Source organism: Lissotriton helveticus, chromosome 6 (assembly GCF_964261635.1).
Source record: "Lissotriton helveticus chromosome 6, aLisHel1.1, whole genome shotgun sequence".
Taxonomy (NCBI): domain Eukaryota; kingdom Metazoa; phylum Chordata; class Amphibia; order Caudata; family Salamandridae; genus Lissotriton; species Lissotriton helveticus.
In genome coordinates, this window is record NC_136067.1 from 296386546 (window position 1) to 296399965 (window position 13420).

Here is a 13420-nt window from a genome sequence, read left to right on the forward strand (position 1 = left end):
TTCTAAAGAACTTCAGTTTCGTGTCTTTTACAGCATGGATGTTCGTGAAATGTTCGGATTTTACAGATCTTCATTTTTGGTCACAGGTATTTCGTTCGTCATTATCACAACGTGCATATCTTCATGATATCGGTGATGTGCACACCATTCATTCATGAAGTTTCGGCTTTCTCTGTACTGAAAGTAACACCATTTTATTCCTGCTGCAAGTCATGGCTTATTGTTAGCCTGCTGTCTCTTTCTTTTAATTCCAAGGACGACGGTGACAACTTTACTTATTTCAGTTTATTCTTTTAATATTAATTATTATACTCTTTGTGTGAATTCTTTCACCAATTTCTGTCCAAGTGTTCTTGGTGTGATGCTTTTTATATATATATATTCATGTTGATTTTAGGTTTCAGCAGGTAATATTACTATTGTTTAAATTCTGTATTTACATTTATTCATAATACAATGCTGAGTAATTCCTTCAATTATAGTATAATGCTGATTATTTCCTTTTATGATTACCTAGATTACACAGAATTGCTATGTGTTTTAGGGATAAATAGTACTTGTACATTTTTTGTTATGCTAGCTAAATTCTAATGACACAATTTTAGTGGAATTGTCAGTTGACGAAGCATGATGCTGTTAGGTTTATTAGCGTTTATTTAAGTATTTCAAATTTATGCATGTTTTTATGAGTGGACATTTGTCTACGCTTACCGGTTTAAATGATATTTTCTGACGTCATTCTTTGATTTCAGAACTGTTTTCTGATAATTATTCTAGAGCTCTATGGTTATTATTCTCTTTATGTAAATTTCCTGTGCGTAGACGTACGTCACATGGAATTCAATTGTCATTCTTTTAATGATGCATAAGTTACAATGCTTTACATGTAATGTTGCATTTGGGTCTATGGATTCCACGTGTTCTTTTTGAGTGTTGGGTGAGTGTATCCCTTCATATTTGTATTTAAAGTTGATGCCAGATTTGCATTCTTTATACGCATAATTTCTTATTACTGGCAAATGCATAATTTTATTTTTCTTAGTCGTACTCCTGTTCAATGTACATATTCTCTTCTCTTTTTGTAATGGCGTTTTCTCTTGAATTCTCCTGTTGGGAGTACTTCTCTTGTTTTTTTCTCTTCTTGGTGCTTATGTTTGTTGGTTACTCTCCACCCTGGTCCGGCCAACTGGTGTGTGTTGATGTGTCTGAGAACTCTTCACTAACTTTCCATTATTTCTTATTTTTTCTCTATTTCTTGTAACTGTTTTACTCATTGTTTTACTCATTCTTTTACCATTAAAGGGAGAAGATGTGTGTCTTATTTTCAAGCTTCTTAGTTCTTTTATTCGATTTTCTTCCTATTCTTCTATTCTGTTTACATTTCTGCTTTCATTAATATACTGTTTATTACGTTTAGCTTATTTTATTCATTCTTTGAGCATGTTTTATTCATTCTTTGAATCTTCTTTTGTTTTTGTTTCAAGTGTAAAGAAGGGGGATATGTTGGATGGTTATTTCTATATTCTCTTTCTTCCCCTGCTCTCTGTATGGAATGTTGTACATGTCATAGAATGTTGGATGGGTGAACAGATTCAGTTGGTGACTGAAGGCTGAGCTGCCAGGAGGACAGCTCCTGGTGGGGCGTATTTACAAAGATACTCGCTGCCTTACTTTACAACCTGGCTTCAAGATCATTCCTCTGTAAACTTATACTACAATAAATACTTACCTGAAACTACCACCTCTGGACCCTTTTATCATTGTAACAAATACCTATCCCAATCATTGACTGAGGAGGCACTTTCATTTAAAAACCAGACCTATTGCATTATCAATGCCTACGTCTATAATATGTGGGTGTGGGTGTGTGTGTGTGTGTGTGTGTGTGTGTGTGTATGTGGGTGTGTGTATTTATATGTATGTGTGTGTATTTATATGTATTATCTCCTTCAGACAAGAGTGATTTTCTTTCTTTACATGAAATGGGACCAATCAAACACTTTTCGCAATTACTATGCAACATGCTATATTTTGCAAGCAACCTAACTTTTCAGTGGGGCTTGAGAGAACATCCAAGGAGTGATATACAGTTGAGAATAATGGGTGGCATCTTAAGAGAAAAAATATATATAAGTAACACTGAAATGTCAAAGTAACTTTGGTTATCTAGGATGGTGCAGGAGAATCAGTCTTCAAGTGTTGTCTGCATTTGTTGTCCATTGTTCCATTGCATTTTTTGCAATGTATTTAAAGTTTTAATCACTACAATGACGTACGGTTTACCATTTTAAAAGCACATTTTACCGTGTGTTTTGGCAGTATACTATTAGTTTTCAATTAACCTTTTAAAGTGGCTAATAAAGCTTGAATTTATTTTGCCAATGTTTCAAGCCCTCTTTGATACTAGTGTTTTTTTCAATGGTATGTTAGTAAAAGTTTTTCCTATTTTGTAGGTTGTGAACCTGTTGATGGGCATCTTGCTCACTGTAGAGGTGACACACCCAAATACAGTGCCAACCGTTGATATTCAGTATGAGGTCATGGGCAACTACTATGCATCTGAGCGAATGGCTGGTAAGTAAGTGTTTTGCTGTTTGTAAATGCCAGAAGGATAATAGATATGAAAGTTTAGCATAGCACATCAAAATTATGCTTGCTATAATATTGCTGTTATCTTGGGTTTGTTTATGTTGTCTTTCAAAGTGTATTTATACTTTGACAATCACTTAAATAATTTGTTTAATTAAAAAGCATTATGAAACTGTAGGGGTTTGCAGAACCTATTGGTTCAATGCTGAATGCTTCTAAGTTTAAACATCCATGTATTACTTATTCTGAGTTCACGGAGCTCAGCTATGCGGAACTCCGCAAAGTGACAAAAACTTTGCGGAGTTCCGAAAGCGGTGGTGTGCGGCACGGACTGGCATTCGAGCTGATTTTCCTGCCGCTCTGGTCAAAATTCTACTTGAACTGCAGCTCGTGCTCCCCAACTTACAGTTGGCGATCTGAGAAGAACTTACGCGCTATGCGGAGCAGAGTTTTCTGCACTCTGCGAGCTGTGCGGAGTGCAGAAAACTCCACGAGCAGAGTTCACCACCCAGACCAAATTATTCGCATTTAATAGTGCAGCAGACCATACCTCAAGTTATTATTTTTGTACATTTTAAACAAATCTCTTGGTAAAGGTGGGGATTGTAATTGCATTTTAAAGTTATGTTAAAAATGAATTGTTCTGTGCATATTAAATAAAGGAAACCTTTTGGAATGTTGTTTACTGCTGTGATACAGATCTATTACAATGTATATGCTACTTGTGTTGTGGCTTGTAAGGAAGTTAAAACAATACTTTAAATACAGCAAGGTTCAAGAAATGCACTCTTGCTAAAAACAAGGTGTTTTTTAAATGGTTTTTGCATGTACTCTGTTATTTCTTAAGCTTGGGTTCAGGGTTGCACAGCCATTGGCCTATCTAGACTGCAACTAAAAGCACTCGCAATGAGGATGCATGGAGTGAAAGGCACTTCTCAAAGATTAACTACTCATCTTTCAGTTGCCTATTTCTGTATATGTTTTTATAAACTGGCACTAATGAGGTGAAATCGTAGCCAACACAGTATTACCTTGAGTTAAAAAAACAGGCATATGCAATAGGTCTCGCCTTGCTGAAAGTTTCAGCTATTCGCGCTGTTTTGATAATGTTTGTTAGATTTTATTTTGTTAGAAAATATCCCAGCAGTAGCATAAGTAATTAAAGTAAAGTCCACATTTGTAAAGCGCACAATCACCGGTAAGGGTCTCTAGGCGCTGGGGGCCGTCGGGAAGATTAAGCGAGCTATTGCCTAGAGTCACATGGTGCTGGGCTAACCTGCCGCCGGAGCCAGGGATCGAACCGTGGTCCCCAGATTCCAGCGTCAGTCGCCCTGGCCGCGGCGCCACACCTCTCCCTAAAGAAAATCCACGAAGCAAGAAAAGGGTGTAGTACCACAGGCTGTGACTAGGTGTCTTTGTGGAGTTGTAAAGGGACCTCTATTAGTCCTATAAGGGACTGCACCCTTACTTATGCTACTGGTGGAATATTTTTGTAGCAAAATAAGCAATCAGTCTAGCATTAGTTTGAGTTAGAGCTATTGGCATTGTAAATGACAATGTCTTTTACCTATGTGTTAGGGTGTGTACGTATGTGGTGTGTATTGTAATTATGTGAGTTGTATTGGATTAGTTAGATGTGTAATTGTGTGGTGTGGAAAGGATTTGTGTAGTGGAGTTATGTGGCATGGTGTACTGTGCAATTATGTTTAGTAATTATGTGCTATGTAGTGTACTGGAATCGTGGCGTAGGATTCTGTGGTATGGAGTGTAATTATGTGGAATGGTATTTTGTTTTGGAGTGGTATGTAGTGGAGTTATGTGGTGCCCTGTTGAATTTTGTGGCATATATATATATATATATATATATATATATATATATATATATATATATATATATATATATATATATATATATATCCTACTGGCGGTCGCCAGTAGGTATATATAGTTAGGATTTTTTCTCTATGGGCTTTTTGAAAATTCTATGTCTAATAACTTTGGCGTTTGTGGACGGAATTGGCTGAAATTTTCAGGAAAATGGCACATTTTGTTTCTGAGCAGCCCTTGAAAATTTGGGGGGGGTTCGTCCAGTGGGGGCCGAGAAAAAAGGGGGGTCCCAAAACGTGTTTTTAACATTGAGTTTTCCATAGGGCGGTTGGCCTCACTTTTAGCCCGAACGGCTGAATGGATTTGCACGAAACTTGGCAAAATTGTAGGGACTGGTAGCCCGATGTGCCTTTTGTAGGTCTCAATATATGTGCTCCAGTGGATTTTGAGAAATTAACGTTTAAAAAAAGATATATATCTGTAACAGCGGACCGGGCAGCGCACTGGTTCGCGGACTTTTCGCGCAACGGAGCTTTGTGAAGCGAAGCTGATTGGTTCTCCGGCGTCTGTCAACATTCCAAACAGTCCGTAGCGGCTGCCATCTTGTCTCTCGGTAGGATCGAGAGACAAGAGGAGGTCAAAACAAAGGGGGAAATAACTATAAGGGGGCATAGTAGATCCTCGCTGACCCCCTAGGTTTGATGTGGAGGTTTTAAAAGGGCCCCGCGGGGCAAAAAAAAAAAATTATAATAATAATTGAACGGCTGAATGGATTTGCACGAAACTTGGCAAAATATTAGGGACTGGTAGCCCGATGTGCCTTTGCTAGGTCTCAATATATGTGCTCCAGTGGATTTTGAGAAATTAACGTTCAAAAAAAGATATATATCTGTAACAGCGCTCCGCTTCGCGTAACGGAGGTTTGCGAAGCTGATTGGTCATTCTGTCACTGGGCTATAGTTGGGCTACATCTGGCTGATATTTGGGCTACATTTGTTTTTTTGTGTGTCTGGCGGCCATCTTTGGGCTACATTGGGCTACATTGGGCTTCATTGGGCTACATTCGGCTAATTAGCAAATAGCTCATCGCAAACTAGGAATGGTAAAGAATCGATATTTATTCCTTAAAGTTCGCTATTTAGGAAATGCAAATAACTTTGATGATACATATGGCGGTTCATCTCTAACAAGATAAGAAGCATAGGGATACATTTATGATGACTGGCGCATCACCAGGGATGTGTTAGTCATTCTGTGCCGCTGTTCCGTCACCTATGGTGTGCTGCATTTACAATGCGGCGCATCATGGGGCAAAAACAGCACAGATGCGTGATGTATCTGTGCCGTAAAGGTGGCGCATTGCTGGAGTTGTATCGCAAGTGTGATGAAGCTCCAGCAAGGGTCGGGGGTGCCCCTGTCGCAGGGTTTCTGTTCTCACACAGAACTGTGGACAGAGGATTGGAACCTCGGCGAATGCATTGCTGGAGTTGTATCGCAAGTGTGATGAAGCTCCAGCAAGGGTCGGGGGTGCCCCTGTCGCAGGGTTTCTGTTCTCACACAGAACTGTGGACAGAGGATTGGAACCTCGGCGAATTAGGGTGTCCCAAAACTCACGTTAGTAATCAAAAACTCCTTAGCAAGCTAGGTACAGTGTCACATTGGATATAACAAACTCTCAATGTTTAGACAATCCAGAATATGAACTTATAGTACCTCAGGATACGTGGAACTCATGAACAGTCGGTCGTTATAGATTTCTTAGAAACCAGAACATGGAGTTAAGAAGAACAGATGTGTATTTGAAATGTTTATTTACTAATGCCGTCTTCTCAGGCGTAGTACCTTAGATAATAAAAGTACACATATTATCAGTAGCAAAATTACCAGCATAGTTACTAGTACATAAAAAGTGAATGGTGATAGTATGTTAACATGCTGTAAATGAATAAGAGTTAGCAACACTTATAAGCAGCCGCGGGCCGTGGAGGGAGTTATGGTGAGGCAGGGAGGCGGGGAGGGGGAGAAGCAGGGTGGAGAATACAAGTACACATATTATCAGTAGCAAAATTACCAGCATAGTTACTAGTACATAAAAAGCGAATGGTGACAGTATGTTAACATGCTGTAAATGAATAAGAGTTAGCAACACTTATAAGCAGCCGCGGGCCGTGGAGGGAGTTACGGTGGGGCAGGGAGGCGGGGAGGGGGAGGGGCAAGGTAGAGAGGGCTCCACCCTGCTTCTCCCCCTCCCCGCCTCCCTGCCCCATCGTAACTCCCTCCACGGCCCGCGGCTGCTTATATCTCACCCTCCCTAATACACATATTATATTATTTGCTAAGAAGGTCTCTTTGTGTTGGTTTAGGGCGTGCCCATACTTTAGTGTCTTAGATTTGAAGGAATCACATCAGCATACACCAGCTCTCTCTTCATGTGAACCGCATCAACTGTTGTGTATGTGTGTTCGGCAAAGCAATATAAAACCCGCCTCATGCCCAGAATTGGCAGAAGGTGCACTTATGTTATGAGTATGAAGTCGTGGAGATCAGACCTCATAACAATTCTGTATCGTGTTGTTCTTGAAACTTTAGCACTCGCTGTACAGATATAGTTTAACAAGTAAAGCAGATAGTAGACCAATAACATATTATTCTCATGTAAACCACGATGAACTACTAGGTGGAAAGCTAAAGCAACAACTAAGTGTCGTGTGCAGAAGTTGCAAAAAAGGAAAAATGGCGTTTAAACCGGTAATGAGCCCATGCTAACTTAACACGGTGTAAAGATATCCAGGACCTAGATGACACCTCCTCATGATCCGGAAACGAACTGAATAAGATAATAGAAGTGCCATCTCATGAGAGCAGATTGCAAGTTTATATGTGGACGGTCCGCAAGGTAAAGCATTAAAAACTAGGAAAATTTAATGCTAAGGAAAAATAAAACAGCCAAGTACTTTATCGAGTCTTAAGCCAATAGGCAAGGTAAATAATAAAAACTTGACAAATAAGTCAATGAATTGTCAATGAAATGCTAGTACTCAGCATATCAAACATGAAAAAGGTCTATGACATAACTGTGTATGCAAAATAAGCTGCAACAGCCTCCAATAGGAAGTCACCGTCTTCATCCGAAAACAGTTCAGCCATCCAATTTAAAAGCGGAAAAGAACATACGTGCTCTCCCAGCACCGGATCCTCTATCACCATCAGAGGACAGCTCGGTGGGTTTTCAAGAAAGCTCTGTTCCAAGAAAGACTGTGCTGCCGCCAGTAAATTCCAGGGACCAAGTAGTCCATGCATCAATGCCACAGCCATAATCCTTTCGCCAGGACAAACCAACTCGTGAGTAATGATAGGAGTCATCAGCTGATTAAAGTCGACGTCAGGAGAAACCGGTCCGCAGAGACACAAATCAATGGCCCAATCGAAATCACAGGTCAGGCAGTGAAATACAGGCTGGACACAGGTGAAGTAGGAGAACCGAAAAGATAATCCATATGCCGTGCTTAATATCGCCAACGGCATTGTGCCATAATATTCTAGCATGCGATTGCGGAACAGTGTCAGCAGCTGCAGGGTCGGAGGTTGCATAGGAGGGACATCCATATTTAAAAATGTAAAAAAGCACAAGAGCGTCCGCTGGTAATGCAAGTAAAAATGCCAATCTACGAACCAGAGTGCAGAAAATACAATGAAAGGAAGCAGGGATGACTCCAAAGATTTTCTCAAATGAAGTCACGAGACCACTGGTAACAACTTTAAAAAAGTGTGCCAGGGACTTTGTGGAGGATGCGTTAAAGATAGTCGGAAACATGTTGCTGAAATTGAAAGGCAAATCTTAATTGAAAAGGGTGTGCACCTCTGTATGGGTGTTCGCTATGTGAAGTACGAAAGTTTCACGGGCCGAACTCAAGGCCACCTCTCTCTGAGACAAAAGAGCTCTTATTCTTGCCATGCCGTTGAAACGTGTCCCAAGGTTGGTATTTGTGGCCAGATTGAAAACTCCCTATGTTCATGTGTGGGAGGAAATAGAACATTTCTGCAGCAAATAACCCGTTCACTTACTGTTACGATAAAAGGAATACTTTTAATTAACTCAGAACAATCTTCATTATTGAGCATCAAATAACTACAATTTTCCAACAACTTGAACGTGGGGATGATAGCAGGAACTGGCGTGCCTTGCAACACGCAAGCCATATTTGGTCGGTGTTTGTTGCATGAACCGTGTAACTGTATGTGCCTACACATTAGTGAATGATCTGGCGTCTCAGTGCATTCCTCTCCATTCAGATAAACTTCTTGATCATCTTTGAAACATCTGTATGTGTATGGAAGCGACCAGACCTCATGAAGAAAAGCACTACCTAAAGGTTCATAACGACCTATTGGTATATATTTCATACAATTTGAAAACTTATATAAAGCAAAAGGCAGCGTTATTAAACCGTGGATAAGGCATGTTGTCAAAAAACCCGCAATCCTCTGCTGATGATGTCACTGAGCATGTCATGAATGATGTAATATGTGACATCATCAGCAGTGGATTACGGGTAATAGTATCTCTAGTTTACTCCCCTATAGCTGTCTTTATTTTAACATAAGTGTGTGTTTCCCTCCCTTATACTTACTGTTTTTGGTTCGCTTCCAGTTCGCGTACCGGCGAGCGAACTAGGAAGCGAACTAAGAGAAATAGAGGTTGGCACAGTTCCAAATATTGTACCAATTTTTTAATAACGGGGAGGTAGTTCTGAAAAGAACTTTTATTTTTTTATTTTTCTGAACATTTTTTTACTGTTTTTGAATTTTTCGGAACAGTTTTATATTTTTTGGGGGTTTTCTTGGAGGGGGCAATGAAAACGATTCATTGTAAAGGGCTCAACAGGAGCAACAAAACATAAAAAAGAAGTATTTATTATTTTGGGCGTTTCGGACAAACTTGCATATGATAGTCAATAGCTCTGTTGATCAGAGTGATGCTTCTTTCTCCGTAGGAAATGAATCCATCGCAAAATACGCAGGTGTGTTTTACTTCACCAAATCTCATTTGTATATTTGGCACCATCTCCCTGCCCTCTGGTCCCGTTACTTCCGGTACAACAGATCTTCTGGCCATAATAGGGAGATTATCTAGGTCGTTCCGAAACTGTGCAGCACTGTAGTTGTTAGGATGCCACCTAGTCATATGGCGATGCATTGTGTAGTTTCCGAAACTGTATTTTTTGTCGGTCCCTCTGGACAGTCTATCTTGACATATAAGGCAAGTTACGTATCTTGCATTTACTTTTTTCTGACCTTTGGGAATTTTAAAAAATTGCCAAATGAAGTTTTCTTTCCGGTGAGACGTCCTGGGCTGCTCAGGCAAAAACTGCCTCTCTTCGTGCTCGTCCTCCTGTTCCTCTTCTTCTTCTTCTTGTTGAATTATAACTTGAGCAGGTGGTCCACTCTTCCTTGGATGTGGTGGAGGTGGTGGGGAAGCACCAGCTGAAGCTACTAAAGAAGCCATTGCTCAGTGATCACAAAGGGTCTTTCTCTCACAATGATGAAAGTCAGAGTGAGGAAAGAAGGAGGGATTTTCATCATTTGGGAAAAACAAGAGTTCTCAACCAATCAAAAGTGTTCATTTTAGATTATATGACCTAGTCTTACATCATTAGGAAACCAAAAGTGAAATGAACCAATGAAAAGTGTTATTACCAAGTCACATGACTTGCTGTGTTTACGTTAAGCGCTTTGCAGGGCCTCCCGGTTTGCTTCCAGAAACCTGCGCTTTGCGACTCGCTTCGCGTACCAGTTCGCTAACGTAGTACGTCATATGACGTATCACGCGACAACGTGAAACGTCATGCGGACGGGAGGCGTCACGATGTTGTTTTGTAACGCGGCACTTGCGGTAAAGAAACGTTTACCGGCTCGCGGTCTATTTCGCGGCATCAAGGTCAGCTAACGGGAAGCTTCCCGATTTGCGAAGCGGGAACGAAGTAAAAAAAATATTTAAAAAAAAAATTATTCATAAACATATAAAATATATTTTTGGATTTAAAGAAGAATACATTTTACAGCTACAGATATTAGCTGTTAAAAAACCAATGAAATTCACAGAAAAAACCATAGGTTATGGACCATATATAGTTAGGAATTAGCATTTACAAAACCTTGAAAATTCACTGAAAAAACCATAGGTTATAGGCCATATATAGTTAGGAATTAGCATTTACAAAACCTTGAAAATTCACTGAAAAAACCATAGGTTATAGACCATATATAGTTAGGAATTAGCATTTAAAAAACCTTATTTTACTCACACAAAACCATTGAAATTCCATATATAGTTAGTTGCACTAACTATATATCGTGCACCCGCAATCCACTGCAGATCATGTCACATATTACATCATTCATGACATGGTCAGTGACATCACTGATGACATCACTGATGACATCACTGATGACATCTCAAATGACATCACTGATGACATCACTGATGACATCTCATTTGACATCATTCTTGTGCTAATACGATAAACCTCTTCAGACTCTAATATAACCTTAGATACACTCAGTGTATACAGACACTCACACACTGCCACTCATCCATGGAGTTACTCACACACCCAGTCAGTCATGCAAAGAAACAATCTCACCTCCATTTCTTCAACTATACAGTTAAACACACCTTACTTATTGAAACATATACTAACACATATTTACTCTCTTATACAATCCCTGATACAAGTTCACAATGATCGATACAACCACTCACTCATTCAGTGGCTCTCATGCACAGTTATTTATATATGCCAACTCTCACATGTACTGTGTTTTACATATGTACTTACTATGACATGTAGCATTGAGATATCCATTCACTCATCAATACACTCATGCACACAGTCAACTGCCCATGTAGCTGTTTCCACATGCACTCTTGAACTCATACACCTAGTGAATAAACTGCTCACACATCTATGCATAGTCTCACACCTTCCAGCCACCCCCACACAAACTCAATCTCCCATAGAAATACTTGGGCAACCAATTAATAACACATATAGCCTCTCGTATAGCTAATGATCAACACATGCAGCAGTTTACAGAACAACAGACATAATGATGCACAAATTAAGACAGTTTAGTCACTAACCCATGCATTCAGTGAGACACATTTAATCACTCACTCATACAGTCAGTCATGCACCTACTAAATCCTTCATCCAGACACTTATACATCCACTCAAGACATATTTTAACTTTACAGAAAAATACAGTCACTGGATGTTGTCATCAGTGATGTCATTTGAGATGTCATCAGTGATGTCATCAGTGATGTCACTGACCATGTCATGAATGATGTAATATGTGACATGATCAGCAGTGGATTGCGGGTGCACGATATATAGTTAGTGCAACTAACTATATATGGAATTTCAATGGTTTTGTGTGAGTAAAATAAGGTTTTTTAAATGCTAATTCCTAACTATATATGGTCTATAACCTATGGTTTTTTCAGTGAATATATATATATATATATATATATATATATCTGAGTTACCACCTCTGGTAACAAAGACCGGTACGGATCACAATGTTTAATTTAAAAGTGATTGCTTTATTGCAGTTTCGGCGGCGTTTCCACAGCCTTGATCACATCATGATTGGATTTGTTTGGTGTGTAATATATATATATATTGGTGTGTTGTGTAATTGTGTTGAGTTGTTGTGGAATGGTGTTGGAGTGGAATAATGTAGTTTGGTGTTAAAATATGTGGTGTGCATTGGAAATGTGTGGAGTTAAATTGTGTGGTGTGGATAGCGTTATGTTTTTGTAACGAAAAAGAACAAATAGGAGCTAAGCTCCAGATCTGTGTGTTTGGGTGTTTAAAACAAAGAATTGGAGGTATTGGTGTTGTAAATGTAAATATTGTACTTGTGTTATGGACTGTGGTGGATGTATGAGGTGTGTAGTGGAATTAAGTGGGTTGGATTGGAATTGTTGTTGCATTGTTGTGTGGTGTGGATTTGTGTTGTGGAATTAAGTGGCATGGTGTGCAGTTGTATTACGTGAATAGTAATTTGGTGTTTTTGACTATTTGAATTCTATGGAATGACATTTTGTGTTGTGTATTGTTATGTAGCGGAGTTTAATTATGTGGTGTGATGTTGAATTTTGTGGTGTGATGTTGAATTCTGTGTTCTAAATTCAATATATGTGGTGTGGAGTGGAATTGTGCTGTGGAGTGGAATAATGCGGTTTGATAAATTATGTAGTGTGGAACGGATTTGTGTGGAGTTGAATAGTGTGGCATTGAGGGAAAATATGTTGAATGGAATTATGTGGCATAGTGTGGAGTGTATTTATGTGGATTGTTGTTTCAGATACTCGTTCTCTGGTATGTTATTTTCGTAAGACACTCCTTGTATCGAAATGAATACATGTGTAAATATTGCTTGTAAAGTCAATAGTAATTTTCTCTGCTGCATTTATTCTTTTGAAAGCAGCGTCAGCCAAATTACGTGAAATTTGACCCATAGAAAACATGAAGTTCAAGCCTAAAGTGAAACTAAAAATAAATCTTGGATTGCAAAGAAATTAGAATGCAGATGGGAATGCTACATCGATCGATGGATGCCTAACATCATGCTTCTAGTCTGTTTAACAAAAACAGTGTCACCTTTGTTAGTTCAATTCAACTCTCTGAACATGCTTAATTAATAATAAAAATCAACGAACATAATAATATATCATGGTTTAACCCATTAGGACATTGCCATGTTTAGAGCTCAATGATGACAGTGGAGTAGCCTAGGCCCAGTAATGTCTATTATAGGCCTTCGGCTACTATTGTCCTGTGTTTACCTTTCTGTTTTCCTTGTTAATTTTAGAACATTAAACCTGCAGTAGATAGAATGTTCTAATAGAATTGAGTCCTTCTGATTCTGGTTTATAACCGTTACCCCCCATCCCCCCCACCCCCTTGCTAACCATTCTAGCTAGAGGTCGATG

At 39.2% G+C, this 13420-nt stretch overlaps 1 protein-coding gene across 1 annotated transcript in view; it reads left to right on the plus strand.

Moving 5' to 3' along the window:
• The window catches only part of LAPTM4A (lysosomal protein transmembrane 4 alpha), a 68707-nt gene that overhangs the window by 24230 nt on the left and 31057 nt on the right, over window positions 1-13420 (plus strand). The window contains exon 2 of the mRNA XM_078647741.1: window positions 2454-2574. Within this exon, the coding sequence (XP_078503867.1) occupies window positions 2454-2574 (121 nt within the window). The remainder of the gene's footprint in view (window positions 1-2453; window positions 2575-13420) is intronic.